Genomic DNA, 17,979 nt, shown 5'->3' with positions numbered 1-17,979 from the left:
AAAGTGATCTGAAGTTGATAGTAACACCAGCAGTCAGACAAAAGCAAACGCAAATTCTCTCTGGAGGTGTGAACTTTAAACTCAAGTCTTAAAAAAAATGTCCAGAGATAAAATTCCAAGGAACATGGGCCCAGTAAACAAGCCATCCTGAGGCAGGGTTAAAAGAAAAGCAAACTACAGAATCAGACCCACAAAACACTGACGATGTGGAAATACCAGGTACAGAATATAAAATAAGTTTCTTAATATATTTAAAGAAATGGAAGAAGATATTGCGTGTATGATGAAAGAACAAGATATTACCAAAAATGACCAGGCAGATAGGAAGAACAAAAAGAGAATTCTCAAACTGAAAATGTAATCACTAAACTTACCAGACTCAGTGGAATTGAAATCCTGAAAGCTGACAAATTGACAGCTGGCACCCTGACTCAGATCAACCCTGGAGACCTCACAGAAGCAGAGGGTGACAAGGATCTGAGCAAGGAACACACCAAGTCTAGAACATCTCAGAGAATGAAGGCTGTCACGGCCTGTGTGTGGGCGCGCGCGTGTCCGTGCGTGTATGTATGTGCGCCCGTGCATGTGCGTGCGTGTGCGTGTGCGCGCACGCACGTGCGTCCGTGTGTGCGCGTGCGTGTATGTGCGTAACTGCGTGCACGTGCGTGTCTGTACATGCGCGCGCGCGTGCGCACGTGTGTATGTGCGCGTGTGGTGGGGCTGCTGATGACAGGGTTTGCAGCCCAGGGTGGAGGGTGGCGCACACAGTAGTGGGAGGACGGGTGGGAGTAGACGTCTAGGTTCTCCTTTGGCCTCTCCCCCCAAATTAACTGTCCCACCAACACAGTTTCCATCGCTGGGTAAACAGAGCATTACAACATGGTGGGTGCACATTATGGGATACTATACAGCAGTTAGAAGCAACAGATTAAATATACATAAAGTAATATGGATATATCTTTAAAAATATAGAGTGTAGTTAAACATTAAGAAGAATATCGGGGCTTCCCTGGTGGCGCAGCGGTTGCGCGTCCGCCTGCCGATGCAGGGGAACCGGGTTCGCGCCCCGGTCTGGGAGGATCCCACATCCCGCGGAGCGGCTGGGCCCCAAAGGCTTGAAACCCAGAAGCACCAGAAGGTGCTTTTAGGGAATTCCGTGAGAGTCCAGTGGTTAGGACTCCATGCTTCCACTGCAGGGGGCACGGCTTCCATCCCTGGTCAGAGAACCAAACAGAGGGAGGCCCGCATACCCAAAAAAAAAAAAAAAAAGAAGAATAATGATTTATAGAATATACATTTATGAAAATTAAACACATATGCACCCAAGATAATAACATGTTTTATAAAAACACATAAAAATAAAAAGATACACACCAAACACATTAGACTATTTGCCTATGATGGGGAGGGGTATAATGGTAGCCATTAGGGATAAAATAGAATGAGTAAATAAAGCCAGAGGGCCTTGTTTGGCCCAATTATAATTGTGTACCATGAACTAAGGGACATAAGGCATGTGATCACTCAGTCCTATGAACCTGAGGTTAAAATAAAGAGAAAGAAACAAACTCGATGGATGGGTTAAAGAGTAGAATAAACTGGCAGAGAAATCTAAAGATCCAAAGAAATTACCAAGAATGTAAATTAGAGGTGGAAAATACGAGGCAAAAAGGTCAAACAACATGTAGTACAGAGCGAGACACAGAGCCTGAGGGAGGAAATATTCAAAGAGATAATGACTGTGAACATTCTACACTTCACGAAAGACACCATGACATGCAAGCATGATAAACAGAAACTAAGAACATCAAAGACAAAGAGACCATGTTAAAGCTGTCAGAGAGGCAGACTACCTAATGAATAATTAAACCGAATAAAGGCTAACCTCTTAAGAACATGAGATATCCTCAAAGCCCTGTAAGGAAATCACTGTCAATCTAGACTTGTGCATCTAGCGAAATCACCTTTCAGGAATGAGGGCAAAAAGGAAAACATCTTCAATCCGGCAAAAACAAAGTTTAGACCGGTAGACCTTCACTAAGGTGCACTTAGAGTATGGACTTCAGGAAGGAGAAAATAAGTGCTAGAAAATCTATTTAGTTACTAAGTATGGTTAAGTATTTTATACTGTTATTTAAAAAATCAATTTCCTTTTCAAAAACAATAGCACATTTCTGAAATATCAGAAGTTCCAATGAATGCAGCATGAATTAACTGGGTTTAATTACCTGCTTTGCCTGTTTATATAGGGCATCAGCAGTCAGGTAGGATGCCAGACAATCACTTGGCAATCTGATACTAGCAATCTTTGAATCCTCCACACTATGCTGCATTGTGACAGACGGAATTATACTGTATTACATAATGTTGTAATTCAAATAATACAAATAAACTCCAAGTCCAAGAGGTGAGGCATCAAGAACAAATACTGCTATCTAGTTTCTCAGTTGGTATAAATGGAAGCATTTAGGAAAGTTAATTCCAATACTGGCATAACCCTTATAGTTTACACTGGAGTCAAATGCTACAATCAGTCCTGTACTGAGCTCAACATTTACTCCTACAATAAACCTAATACTAATGTCTAGGGCAATTGCTGAATATATAATAGGTTTTTGTGTGTTCTTACACTGATAAATCTTATCAGTGTCTCACTTGAACATGAGTGGCCTTATATAACAAGAAATTTTGTTCTATTGAGCCACAGTATACAAAGTAATAAAGAACATTTATGGATGATTAAATATTGAAGTGAAGCTGAAGCATTTAATCTACTGCAAAACTCATTTAATGCAAACGTACCCTGGCAATATAGATATTATTGATATTATACTTCAAGGGAACATTTTCATCCAGTGTATCTCATGGAAATTTAATTTCCTTCTTCTCTGAGAACCTGGAATTTGTTAGACGGTGTCCATTTCCAGCACAAATTTCCATTAGTACATAAAGTGTATTCTTACATATTAGAGAAGAATTTGTGACTTTAAAAAAATCCCACAGTGTCAAATCTATTGCTGTGAAGGCACATTTACTATGACACTTGCAAATCACAATATGTATGTAGAAACTTAAAAAAAGCTACTTTAAGTTAATCATTATGTTGATTTTGATGTCAATTTCATGCCACCATGCTGTTTCTTTCTTTCTTTCTTTTTTTTGATGGGTTTTGTGACAAAGTATGGACTGGACTGATCTCAGATCAAATAGAAATTGGCACTTTTAAAACAAACAAAGCAATTACATTTGAAGAAATTAAAAACAAATAGATGAGCTAAGGACATTTAGGTTAGTTTTGATAGATTTCTTTTCTTTCCTTTTAGCTTCTTTAAGATTTTACTTTGTACCTAAATAAAACATCAGAGTCTGGATACTGAATGCCAAACAAAAAGCGGTTGTAGTTTAGTTCTAAGGGCTTATCATCAATTATTTCTAAATCAAAATAAGTTAAAAATACAACCAACAATTGCTTTATCTCAATTATTGCCAAAAATCGGCCTGGACATTTGCTGACTCCAAATCCAAATGGCATGTGGTAATACTTCAACTTTTTCCCTCTTTTAAAAAAGGTGGTTTTCTTCTTACCACTTTCTGTAAAACGATCAAATCTAAACTCCTGTAAAGAAGAAAACAGTGTGTTAAAATCAAAACTTTCCGTGAAATAGTTTGAGTTCAGGTTCACACAGTTGCCAGCTCTCCCTGCCTATCTTAAAAGGCTTCTTTTAACCCAGCAAATATCAGGAAGTAAAACTTAACTAAGTTCAAATCATGTATGAACTTTCAAAAAACCCCAGTGTTATTAGAAAATTACTTCTCCCATATCAAACAAATTCTAACTTTCCTATATGACTTTTCTTCACATTTCTCTCCTACGCCGAGTTTCCTAAGTATAGAGGCAGTATTTCTGTTTTTGTTCTCTAGGGTGGGTCTCCACATACGGGCACTTGAAATACCAATGTTGGCTAGAGGGAAGGGCTCCCGCAGAGCTACCATGGTTAGGGGACAGTGAATCTACTGGCCACAGAGGCTGCCTACCTAAGGATCCCTCGTGTACCCTTCTCTATCCCTTCCCATCAGCTACGGATGGATGAGAAGGATGAGTTTAGGATTTAGTGTTTGGATGACACAGATATTAAATAGTAAGATTCACATTAAGCACTAGAGAAGAACTAAGCCACAAAATTGGTGTGGCTTGTTTTTTGATGTTGTATTGACTTTCTCCTAGGACAGCTCTATTTAGAATGAGTGCTCTTTGGGTTAACTCTCTTGGTTTCTGATATGTTTTCACAAGTAAGTTATATTACTTGTTCCAGAAAATTACGGGACTTTTTTATGGAGGGTGTTTGGTCCTCCATCTTAATTTACTCTCACGTGAGTTTCTGAGAGGACACTGAGTGACCTTATTTTAGCCCATGGTGAATTAAACCATTGATTAGATTAACGCACATGGCATGCATGACAATGACCAAGTCTTTCCTGGACATGGTGCTCATTAGCATTAGACCTGCTCTGCACACAACTTTGCTATGAACTATGAAGCCAAAGGCAAAGAAGCAGGTCAGACTGAAAGCATTTAGGTTATAGCGAAAACCCTACAGTTCACGAATAGATCCTGAATCCATCACAGATGGTCTAATTTTCTCACTCAATGCCAGTATTCATGTCAGCAAAATCGTTTCCTTTAAAAGTATTGGTTTTATCCCGATTTACCTAGGATACTGATTTTGATAAATATTCAAGCTTAGGAAACACATTTTGTGTGGTTTCTATTCCACCCCCGCCCCCTAAACTTGCAAGTTGATGAAATCATAATGGCAAAATTAATCTGCATCAGAGTGCAAGTATATTTTCCCACAGATAGTTCTGGGATGTATCTGAATAGGATCTAACCAGTGCTAACCTAAAAGCATCTGTCCATCCTTATAGTATGGATAAGGACATTCTCCGTGGACATCCACTTTGTTACTGGAGATAGGATGGCTATACGGTACCCTCTCCCAGTAAATCTTTTTCCATTACCGGGGCCCAAGCCTGCTTGCCTGGGTTCAGTACAGGTGCTTCCTCCTTCTCACTGACCAATCTAAGGAGACCAGCGCTCTTCCCAAGAGCTCCTTCCCTAGGCCAAACCAGTTGATGTCAATTTTGCCACGAAATGGTTTTCTATTTTGAAAAGCTCTTACTGTGGTCAGTCCTATGGTTTAAGCCAGAACATGCAAAAGGAAAACTTAGCTTGGGTTATGACTTCATAGTGTGCTGATATCATAAATAAACCAGAAACTGTCACGGCTTTTCTAGATTCCTTTGTGTACGTGAATGTGCAGCTGAGAAGTCACAGTGACCAACGAGGAATGCTGAAGTGCTCCCGCAGCCCTGCCATGTTCAGTTGGCGTACGTTCAATTCCCCCAAACATCTAGTCAACCAGTAATGTCATTCCTCTAGTTTTCCATCACCTTCCATTCGATTTTCTCACAATAAATATCATAGAAATTCCTACTTAGTTGTTTATATTATGAAACAAGAAGGGAAAAGGCCAACTTCTTTTGCTCTGTGGCTACCATTAAGCTCAAAGGGCATATGGGCATAAATAGCTTTTTGAGTCAAAATTTCTTCTCAGTTTGTTTTCCATTGCCAGGACATGGAGAACCCGAGCAGGAGCCAATTTTAGGAAGAGCCTGTGGCAGCTGCTAAGAATATAGTCTGGTTTTAGAAAAAAAAAAAAAAAAGGGGTGTAATAGTCTCACCCCAGAAATTCTGGGGTCACAGTAACATAGAACAAAAAGTCAGAAAGCTCAAGGTGCTTTGATCTTTGATCTGGAACAACTTGAATACAGGATTTGTCATGTTGCAGTGACCATAATAGCTGGGTGCTTCACGATTAAAAAGGGTCAATTAAATGCAATATTATTCAATGGATAAGAACAGAGAAATCATAAGAGAAAAGCATGAGACACTGAAATTCCCCATCGCTCCTCTACTACTGATCTTTCATCTGCATGCGATCTCTCGAGGCACCAATTGTGGTAATCACACTGCTCTGGCCTCTCACTGATTTAGGAGAGGGTGCATGAACCCGTCTCTCAGTGCTACAGGGGAGGAGTGTACGGGGCCATCTGGGAGAAGTACCCTTCTTGTGAAGAAAGAAAAACACAACAAAATGGTCCATCACTCTTCCTCCTCTAGACCTGCTTATATGTGAATATGATGCCTGCAAGCCTGCAGCTATGCTGTCACCAGGCTGAAGCTAAGCCTCAGGAGATGGCACAGCCAAGAAATCCCAGGAGATGGGAGGTGTCACACTGTCTTATTTCTCTCCATATTTTCAAAGCCCCACCAGAGTGCTATGCACAGTGAGGTTCCATATATGTCTGTTGAATTAATGAATAAATACATGACAATAAAGTATATTTTAAAAGCAATCTTCAAACTTTTGAAGAAAACAGAGATATTGAATGAATAAATAAAGATGGAGAGAATGAAGAGTAGATGAATATTCAAATAGAAAATGTTTACAAATAGAAAATGGTATAATATTTAGCACTAGAAATAAAGATTGGGTAGACGATACAATTTCCTGGGTAGAGAAGAATTTTGGGTACGAGTGACTGAGGAACACTGCATACCACCCTAATCTGTGTCCTCCAAATTTTATGTTTAGTTCAGTTCAACAGCTTTTTTTTAGCACTTCCTGTATGTGCAGCATTGAAGTCTGGTTGCTCAGTGGTTGCTCAGTTTATGTTTGTATCCTTGAAATGTACTAAATGGCACAATCTCTGTTCCAGTTTGAGAGACAGACAAAAAATTATTGAGAGTATTTCCACATTTGTCATGACTAGTGTATTCTAATAATAGTGGAAATAATCAAAAGAATGTTGATACAACAATTTTTATAGTGATTTAGAATTTTTTCAAGGGCTTTCAAATTCATCACTATAATCCTTACACCTCTGAGAAGCAGGCTGGGCAGACTTGCATGAGGTCAAATAAGGCTTTTCATCTTCCGAGCTTTGGTGGGGGGTTGGGGGTACGCCAAAGGCTTAGTAATTACTTTGTTGTTTCCCTGCGTCCTTACTTTAGGAGGCTCTGTGGTTAAGGTAATGTGTCACCATCTTAAATGTTGGCTGTTTCTTCCCTATGGCCCAGCCCTTTATACCTCAGCACCTCCATAGAAAAGCCAACCAACAGATCTGGTCTTCTCCATAGCTCTATTTTTGGATGCTGCATTTTGGCAGAAAAGTAATCATCACCATTTACTGATTACTTGAGAGCCAGTGGCTAGAATTCTGGCTGACAACTGACAAATTTGAAGAAGCTTTCATAAAATTTTTAAAAAGTATCCATTCCTAGTTAATTAAGAGATCATTTAGATTTTCTTGGGTAGCATTTAGACCCATACAGAAAGAAGAAAAGAGAATTGGGAACTGGTGTTTCCTTTCGCTCTCTCTCTCATTGTTTTAATTTCATGTGCCAATTTTTCTTTTCCACATCAGCACGTGCCACCTGACTGGCTAACGTTACAATAAGCTAAGGAACCCATATTCAGGAAAAGAATAATTCTTAACGCAGTTTACATGTTGGTAGCTTACAGGCCCAATTAGGTTCCCAAACCTTTTTTGTTTAGCCTACATTGTGTTTTAAACTTAATTTCTCCAAACATTTAAATATTCTAAGCTTCACCCAGAAATCTGAAGTTTAAACAAAATAATAAAAATGACTTGGTCACATCAGGTCTACATGCTTGTTAAGGACTGAGGGTTGGTTCCAAAGTAGCCACATGGTCTCCCTTAGATGCCTCCTGGGCTGTCCTTTCACCAGAGTTCTTACCGCTCCCGACAGGATTGCTATATTTACAGACAAGCCACCTCATCTATTGGATCTAATTAGGCCCAGGACACATTTGAATGTGCGATACCTGTAGTGATTTAACATTTTAACTGAAGTATATTTTCACTTTCAGAACATTCATCCACCTCAGCACCTCCTATTTATTTCCTTCTACAGGTACTCTCCTGCATGCCAGGCACTGAGAATTCAGAGAAGGTAAGGACAAGGTCTCTCCCCTCCTGGAACTTACAGTATATGGACGCACAGGCAAACAAGTAATTGCAAAATACCATGGGGTGTGCCCCGTAACAAAGGTACACCCAGGCCACAGAGGCAGCATTCTCGGAGGAATGAGGTGGAAATCAGGGACAAAGACGAGGTGATTAAGGGGGATTATTGTGGAGTCACCTGGAGTCTCTCGGTGGACAAGAGGGGCATTCAGCAATAGAGGGATGGGTGAAGGAAGATATAACCTGCTTCTAGAATGTAATATTCTAGGGTCTCTTGGGCTTGAACATCCTGGAACCATGCCTCATTGGGTTGGGGGAACCAATGTTCCTCTAGGGCGCCTCAGGTTCCACGTCCTCCGAGAATAACTACACTTATATCTGGAGTTGGTCTTCCTCACGGTTTTAGCCTAAGAGCTATCGGCTATTTTCTATATCTAAGGGCTGGTCTTCTCATTCAAGATCTGTAGGGTACAGAGGTCAGGCAGTGAGGAGTATGAACTTTGGATGAGCTCCTGGGACAGTGCTGTCCGTGACAAAGGCCAAGGACGGAATTTTCCAGAATTTTCTTCTCTTTTTTCACTGTTAGTGCATGATTGTTTTGGGATGGGCATCTGTTACCCGAGCATCTACAGCATCTACTTATTGCCGTCCTAAGTTATTAAGAACGAAAGGAATCAATCCATAAGCCTGAGAGTGGTAAGTGCTCAGTAAATGTTTATAGAATGAATGGTTACATAAGGCCTTGCCAAATCATATAAAATTGGTTCTGAACTATACCATTTTTTTTCTGTGCCAATACCTATCAGCATTCCACAGCTAATTTCCAGGAAACAATACCATAGCAAAACTTAGCTAGTTGATTCTAACATTAGTCAGGCATAGTTGGCTAACGTTAAGTCTAGTAAATAATAGGAATGCTCCTCAACTCAAGCTAGAGCTGCCCTAACGATGCTAGATCAGAGCTCACAATACTGCAATTTTGTTCTTCCCACTGATTTATTAGTATGAGGCAAACCCGTCCGACTACTATTTATTATGTAAGGTTTGGGCATTGCTATTTAGCATGCCACAGGAAAAGTATAAATCGACGCACTTTCAAATGTTTAGCTTTGATATTTAAATTCCTAAAAGTCTAACTCATGGTCTTTTCCATCATGGCGGCAGGGTTGGGGATAGAGAATAGGAGGATCCCTAAGATCTTAACAACAGTGGTGATTTGGTCAACATTTATTATTTTTTGATAACTTTAATGTTGATTTTACTATTGTGACATGAATAATAAACTTGATGACTAGCAGGATAATCACATAATAAAAATACTAAGCAGAAATTAAATTGAAGATTGCAGACAGAAATGAAATTTTTTAAATTTTCAAATATTTTTCAAATATTAGCTATTTACTTGCTTGACTTATTGACCACCTAGTTACGTGTGGAATTTCTTTTTTTTGATATTTACAAACGTGGAGATGAAGGCTGTTGTCTGCAAAAATGTTCATTCACTCACCAATACCCTACTTCTGATTTGCTACCATCATTCACATAGCGCCTCTTCTGAAATACATAGAAACCATATGTACATTCTCCCCCCACTTAAAAAATTTTGCCTTTGCTGATGAAAGAAATGCTAATTATCTCAGTGTATTTGAAGTCTGTCCTTTTCTTATTAATTTCCAAAATTCAACAAGATTTTATTCCAGCCTGGCTGAAAAACATCTTAGAAACTGGGTTTAAAAGAGGTTCAGCTCTAAACTGCTCAAAAAGAGCACAGAAGTTTCCCTTTGAAAAATGGCATTTTATATACAAAAACCACTGCAGCAACAACGTGACTTCCTGAGAAGCACAGGCAGAAGATGACTGTGCTCAATCTGCATGCAGGTGGGGAACCTCTGAAGTGGTATTAAGGGATGAGCCAAGGTGGATTAATTTCCAGTCTTTTGATATTCATTAACTCCAGCTTCAGAAAAAAATACAAGGAGACGACACAATTACCCTCAGAGCTTTACCTGTGAGTAGCAGCTTTACGATCTCAAGTTCATAATGCCATCCTAATTGATCAAGAAGGGGCACATACCTTTAGTAAGAGGTGAAAAAGTAGATGAGCTTAACTCTGGCAAGGACGGTATCTGACTCTGGGACAGTCAACCCCACTCTGGAAACACTTAGCAGAAGAGTCATTATTTATTCTCTAAGCCACCTGTCAATAGCTAGCCCTCCATGGTTTTTAATAATTCTCTGCCAAGCAAAACTTAATTTAGGCCTAAAGTGAATAGTGTCCATCAAGGTATCAACGTTCATATCATTTGAGGAAACTAGAGTTTAGTCTCATCGCTGTATTTCTCTTTATAGATCGTGAAACCTTTGAAAGAGAGATCCTTAAGGAAACCTTTCAGTAAATAGGAAAATGTTCCCATTGGAAGGAAAAACAGGAGTCATTAAGCTCTCTCAAATTCTTTCTGGAACAAGATGGCAAGAGAAAGAGAGATCACGAGGGAAAGGAATGTGCGTGCAGTATCTAAGAGGAAGCAATACCGGCTTAATGTTTATTTACCTCTGGAGCTTCAAAGATTTCCGGGTCATAATGTAAGACGGGAGGAAAGATGCCTATAAAGTCTCCCTTTCGCAGACAGCAGTCCTGGCTCTCTAAGTGTAGTGTCAAGTCCTCTTGAACGACGCGAAAGACGCCAGAAAAGGAGCATAGTCGCAAAACCTCAAGAATGGTGCTTTCTGAAAGAAACAAGCAAGCAACATTTCATTAAAATGTGACTGCTCCTGAAAAGGGCTCTCAATTTGCCATTAAAGCGCATAAACTATAGCTGTGATTGACAGGGGAATCCTTTCCCAATCAGATCCATTGAGCACCAGGAAGGAGCCAATGGGAGAGTGAGGAGGGGAGGGATGAGACAGCTGTGGCCCAGCCCCCAAAGCTTGGGGCATTTCACAGGCAGGAGGCAACAGCGCTGTACTGGGGCAGAAAGTCATTAATTAGGAATTTCGTAGGAAAGAATGATCTGCAAGAGAGGAAGTCTGTGTTGGGGCATACACACTGGAAATTAAAACCGTATCCCAGTTAAAGTACACCACTGGTGGGTTATTTCACCAACCTTCGGAACAGTGACGCCTTCAAAGCCAGGCTTAGGCATTTACTAACCGCTTAGGCAGTTAATAGTAAAGTAATTGTAGTAGTGCATTCTGAGATAGCTTAACACTTAATTTCTTTTATGCTAGTTGTAAATAAAATGTGAGTCAGCATTTGCTGGAAAAATTTCAAAGGGAAGATACTTTAATAGGAATCAGAAGAAAACCATATTTCCCCCAGCATCCAGGGAAAATAACAGCCACCATCATAACCTGGAAGATTCCAGAAGCTGAATGTCCTTGCTTTCCCAGTGGCCTTCACCTTTTGCTCCTAGCACGACAGATTTTATGGCTAATTTCCGGCAATTTATCCTGGCAGTTTGAGGAGGAATTCCTTTGGGAATAATATGCATAATTTGCATAAATCATTCTGATAGCATGCATATCAGCATGTAGCTCCTGTCTAGGTCTGCATCTTTGCCTTCATAATCAAAACTGACTATGTTTTCACCAGCGTGAATGGGTCTTAGAATAAAAAGCTTGATTCTCTCTAATCAGCAATGTGAAAAAGAGCTCCAAATTGAGCGTTCTTTCCCCCTTCACATGGTAACAAATGGTTGTATTTATGGCTTGCAATTTAGAATCTCTCTCTCTCTCTCTCGCTCTCTCTCTCTCACACACACACACACACACACACACACACACAGGCCAGTTTCTTAGTGTTCAGCAAAGGTCTGAAATGTAGAATAACCAATTATTAGATTATAGAGGCGGGCAGGTCAGTGAGGGCTTGCATCAGCCAAAAATTAAAAATAAATGCTATTTCCCCAAAATTGAAATCTATGCACAGCTTGCATAGGGCTATCAAGTAGCTTTGGGGACCTTCTCCCAGGAGGTTTTTCCCTAAGCATGCATTTGTCTAAAGAAATGAGGCTGCGGTCAGCTCTGTGTGGCCAGTGTGGTGATTCGATATGACGTACAGTGAGGCTGTGCATATTCTTTTGGACTGCCGTCGTTATTATAATCAGGCAGAGTCAAATCGGTTTGTTGGTGACAGGGCCAGAAAAGAACTTTGGTTTTGGAACATGGACTCTACTGCAGATAGCCACAAGGCACCTGACACGACGGATTTCAGCTGGCAGGACACCAGCGACCAACATTTCTATGGTGGAAAGCAAGGGTCAGCTTCCCGTGTACTGCTGCTGGCTCATGCTGGATCAACAGCAGCGTAACATCATTTTAGCTTGTGGTGTGAAATGGTAGCTGACATATGCAGCAGTGCTGTGCACCCACCAGGTCCAGGAGGGGTGTGGGAAGAAGAAATACAAAAGCAAAATAATTGTGGGGTGGCCACTGTGACAGGGCAGGCATCCGAATAACACGGTCACATCCCATTGGCTGACGTGCTCGCGGGAAGGGTGGCAGCTTGCGCCCACTGCAGTATCACAAATGACAATTGGGCAAGCATATCTTATGCAGAAGTTAATCACAATAATGGAGCGCAAAGTGTGGCTTGGCGGTCAGGTCATAAATGACAAATCTGTTTTACCTTCCAGTACCGGTTATGTGCGCGAGACGAGGTTGGCTCTGGATCGCAGCGATCGTGCTGAGAATCATCGGAGGACTAAAGTAATGAGTGGCATCATTATCCACAAAGGAGAGGGGAGCTTCCGTGGCTCTGCGTTACAACGTACAGACACAAAAGCCACAGCCTTGCCGCCAGCCCCAGGAAGAATGCAGGCAGGGCTATATATACGTTGAGACGAATGGCAACTGCACAATAAAAAAAAATTGCAGCCTCTACTTGTAGTTGTCATAGTTGAGCAGACACCAGCCAGTGCCACTGACAGGCCAGCTGGGCCCTAGGAGGCCTTCCGTGCTGCACAGTAAATTATCCTGCACGGCGGAGCAACATCTGTTTCTGTGCTAGTGCCGAACAAACAAGGCAATTGAAAACATACCAAGGGATAACCAAGCAACAGATGAACATGACCCTCATTTTTTCCCCCCTTCTCACACTCGAGGTGCTAAACTTCATTGTGCAAGCACTCCACGAAAGAGAGGCCAGGTTGGTTTGATAAGGTGTTGTCAGAGAGATTTTACCTAGTTCCAAAATGGAAAGAAAAACCTGATAGTATTGTTATTCTTAGAATCTTCTTTCCCCCTTCTATCTTCATTTCTTTTATACCAAAGCTAGCACTCAGTGCTCAATTCGCTCTAGAATTAAAAAAAAAAAAACTTTCCATACACTTATAAATATTCAGTCTTTAAACCTAATTTGCTATACTTAGTTCACATGCCTTCAAGCATTTGTCTTCCAATTTCCACTGAATAAATGCGTACTAATGAGAACTAAAGCAAGCTGCTGAGGCAAAGCTGGGTGACTTGGGTCTGGCCTGCCACCAGCTTGTGATAGGCGGGCAAATTGAGTTAAAATGAAAAGTCTTGTCAGCTGAAATTCAACATGGTAGCCAAACAGCAAGCTGTCAATCATCCCAGCCAAAACAAGGGACTGCAGGTAATAAAAGGTCATTGTGATCATTAGTGCACTTGGCTTTCATATGCAAGTTAATTTTAATTAAACATGATCTCTATCTGTAAATGTTTTATAAAACTTGTGCATAATGGGTTGTTAATTTATACTTACATTTAGCAGGTAATAGGACCCTCTACTTACTAAATGCATTGTAGAAAAATGGCTATCAAGAATGCAAATATTTGGGGGGTAATTTACACCAGGCACTGCAAGGTGCCAACAATTGCAATTGTGATTAAGATAAGGCTGCCTGTGTTTTATTAAGAACTGAACTTTACTGACTAGTATCACCACGGAACTGGATTACGGAATTCCCACAATGAACTTACAATTCAAAGCCTGCCCTGTCTTCTTCACTTGGTAGGGAGATTTGTTTCTCTTTGCAGGACATAAAAATATTCTGATTAAGTATCCCTTCTAAGCAAAAAGCTGGGGAGTATGTTGAGCTAAGATGCTTTATAATGCGACGGGGAAGGAATATGGCAAAGGAAAGGAAATGCTGGTAGAAAAAGGAATATATACACTTTCTCTTCTGCCCTCATAGCTCAATTCTGGCTGTACTAATTGACAGATAATTCTCATTTGCAGATTTAAAGAGCTGAAGCCGTTTATGACAATCAATAATGCATGTTACAGTGCAACCAAAAGTAAGCACATCCAAGTTTCTGCCTCACACTTAGGCCATGTCTGGATATGTGGAATGAATGTACTGTGACATGGCCAGACTGTTAATTTGGGTCATCTTAATGATTGGTGCAGACTGTCACACCATCTGATTAGCCATGGTGATCAGTGGATAGCGGCAGTGGCTGCAGTGAAATGAGCAGCCAGACCCTGCTGCAGTCGACTGGGGCTGAACACGCCCATGGTCTGAAAAAGAAAGGTGGACAGGAAAGGGAAAGGGGGCTCTGGAGGTAGTGTGCGCTAGAAGGGTGAGGGTGAGGAAACAGAGTGAGCCTCCAGATGTGCATGCGAGTTTTTACAGAACCACCTTCAAGACGGGTGAGAAGGTAAATAAGACACTGTCGTCATCAGACAATTTGAAGCCAAATAACTACTTTTTGGCTCAACAATTGTGTATTTTAAGTAAAGTTAAAAACAAATCTGAACTGGTACGAATGCCTGCTTTCACTCTGCGCTGCAGGCACGGCTTTTGGTTTACTGCTAAAATACACAAATGTAAGTTCAACGCTCATAGAGTCAATAAATGTACTATTAAGGAATTTCTCTCCTCAGGGCACTGGGCCACTGCTGTTGGTGGAAAAAGAGAACAGAGCATATGGATTTGGCCTTCACAGACACTACAATCTAGGTGTTAAGTCGGAAGGTACATATACACAGGAATGCTCTCCAGGATCCTGGTGAAGATACTGTTCAATTTTTGATTGGATAACTCCAATGATGGCATTCAGAAAGTCCATTTTAGTAGCAAGTTATTTTTCGTACTGAGCTGAATTTTCCTCCCTTAAATGTCTACCCTTTAGAAAACACAAAGGCAAAAAAAATTGAATCTCTCTTCCACATAACAGCCCTTTAAAAATATTTAAAGACAACCATCATGTCATTTTTAAATTGTCCATCAGAGATGAGATGGCCTCTAGTCTTTAATTCAATTAGTCAATATGCCTCTTAAAATGTGGCAGAGCTGGGTGTGCTATTTCAGTTGGAAAAGTAGAGAGGAACTACTTTCTCTGCCCTAGATACCACACTTCTATTAATATTTTGTTGGAAGCAGATGAGCAACAGATTTTTGAAGTAATATCTCCACGGACTTGTGTTAAGCTTTCTGATATCCTGTAGGTGATCAGCTCTGACTGCTCATTACAATCACCGAGGTGGTTAAAAAAAAATAAGTGTTCCATAACCAGCCGATAGCATCAGAACCACTGCATTAACTAAAACCTTTAAATTAGTGGTTTTGAACCTTGGTTGCACATTAGAGTCGCCTTGGAAGCTTGTAACGCCATCAGCCTGCACCCCAGACCAATGAAATCAGAACCTCCGGGGGTGGGACCAGGTTTGAGTACTTTTAAAAGCTCCTGAGATGATTCCAGTGAGCAACGAAGGTTGAGAACCACCCTCTTCTGCTGGGCCACACATTTCCTCATTCTATTCTTACGCAGTTGATTTTTAGACCTAAGTACAATAATCTGAATTCTTATTAAATTTCCCTTTCAATCCTTTCAACTCCTGTTGCTGGCATTCATTATATTATCTAGCCCTCTTTGTTTTGTGCTGAGCTGAAAATCTGACAAACATCCAAATTAGTATTTTTCACTTTTTAACCAATGTCTCCTTATGTTACATACAAAAATCTCACTACGTGATTTCTGGTGTACACTTTGTGGGAGATACCTCTCTCTCCTCCGTCAGTTAGAAATTTCTAACATGAAGTAGAATTTTTACCTCCTGTATAATTTTTACCTACTGAGAGGATTTTGTTAAACTTTACTACTGCTGTCTAAATTATAGACACTTTCAATTTTTCAAATACACAATTATTTTATAATATTGAATGAGCTTTTTCAAAATAACACCCACAGTTATGACAAATACATCACACTAAGATGTTAATAGTAAGGCAAACTGTGTGTGTGTGTGTGTGTGTGTGTGTGTGTGTGTGAGGGGGGGATATACTGGAACTCTCTCTGTAACTTTTCTGTAAAACTATTCTAAATAAAAAGTTTATTTAAAAAAACCCTCAAAATTCTGATGTGAACCTCTAGCCCCAACCTCACCCTCAAACCTAACTGCATTTGAGAATTCGTGACACATATCCTTGTAAAATATAGTGGGCAAGGTCTCTGGTACATTTCTAGGGCATTTTCCCCTGAGTTGACAACATTTATAGGTTAGTGCTGAAGTTAGGTAGAGCCGGCATCGACTTCCAGCTCTGCCACTACCTAGTTGTATGATTTGGGTTGGTTAACTAATCTTTCTGCACCTTGTTACCCAACAATTAAATGAAGATAATAATACTTGAGGATTAGATAAGCTATACTTGTGCTAACATATATATATATATATATATATATATATATATATATATATATGAGCTAGTACTTGATCATTAAATAAGCTAATAAAAGCCTGATACATAGTAAAATAATAATTCTGAATATTATCATAATGTCTCATCCTGAAATTAAGAATACAGTTAACACTATACCATCTAGCCCACATTTTCTAATCTAATCATGTGCATATCACAGCTGCTTTGATGAATCAAGATACAAAGAACTCCTCTCCCCTCTGTTTGGACAATGAAAAAAGACTCCAAAAATTCTGGTATCGGATAGGTTTGAGGGGAAAAGCGTGAGTGTGGCCAGAAAACCCAAGTTAAAATCCTGCTTCTCTCCTTTACCTCCATGACCTTATTAGCCAAGTTACTTAGCACCCTGAGAATTTTCTCATCTGTAAAAATAATGAGAAAATAATAGTTCCCCCAGTCCCCCAGTATCTTAAAGAAGATCATATGAAACAATAAAAGTCCATAAAACTGCTCTGAAATATTGAAGTCATGAATATATTTAACATGGACTATGTCTAATGATAATACCAGCTTGGTTCATAAGTAATTGAAAATGAAGAAAACAACATAAACATCATAGGCATGGCGATGAGGTTAAACATCATTTTGGTGATAACAACAGACAACATTTACTGAACCCATACTTTTTAAGTTACTTAAATACATTTTTCAGGTAAATCTTGAAGTAAGAAGTAGTACTCAGTGAGATTATTTGCTATCCATTTGTCAAAACTTCAATTCTGAGAACTTCCTCTTCTCACATTATCTTTTTTTCTTATATTGTCTCTGAATCATCTTTTCTACTTTTCTTTTTCCTGTATTGGAAACCTGTACTTCTAAGTCCTACGTCTACCCCAGGTTCTTCTTTCCGGGAAAACAAAAACATTCTTACTTTTCTTTTAGAGTTTCTCAAACTTCCATTCTATCAGCAACTTTTCCTATGGAAATTTAGGCCCCAAGTAACAGTTATCTAACCCCACTGTATATACTATCTTATTCTAAATTTATATTTAATTGTAGAGACCTTTACTAAACCCTGATATTCAATTTTAGTGAGGACCTGGTAAACAGAATCTTTATAACAAGTTCCGTAAGTATAAAACAATATAGTTGTGTTTTTCTTTATCTAAAAGAAAGGGGTAGGGGCTTCCCTGGTGGCGCAGTGGTTGAGAGTCCGCCTGCCGATGCAGGGGACGCGGGTTCGTGCCCCGGTCCGGGAAGATCCCACATGCCGCGGAGCGGCTGGGCCCGTGAGCCATGGCCGCTGGGCCTGCGCGTCCGG

General features: G+C 40.1%; 1 protein-coding gene across 2 annotated transcripts in view; it reads right to left on the bottom strand.

Annotated features, from left to right (window-relative positions):
* Window positions 1–3,318: 3,318 nt before the first annotated feature.
* Window positions 3,319–17,979, bottom strand: part of CYP7B1 (cytochrome P450 family 7 subfamily B member 1) — a 211,106-nt gene continuing 196,445 nt past the window's right edge. For both annotated transcript variants that reach the window (XM_024127004.2, XM_024127005.3), the window contains 2 exons: window positions 10,604–10,779; window positions 3,319–3,616 (listed from right to left, as the gene is read on the bottom strand). In XM_024127004.2, the coding sequence (XP_023982772.1) occupies window positions 3,329–3,616; window positions 10,604–10,779 (464 nt within the window). In that variant the 3' untranslated portion in view covers window positions 3,319–3,328. The remainder of the gene's footprint in view (window positions 3,617–10,603; window positions 10,780–17,979) is intronic.

This window comes from Physeter macrocephalus, chromosome 15, assembly GCF_002837175.3.
Source record: "Physeter macrocephalus isolate SW-GA chromosome 15, ASM283717v5, whole genome shotgun sequence".
Lineage (NCBI taxonomy): Eukaryota > Metazoa > Chordata > Mammalia > Artiodactyla > Physeteridae > Physeter > Physeter macrocephalus.
This window is presented reverse-complemented; position numbering and strand designations above follow the sequence as displayed.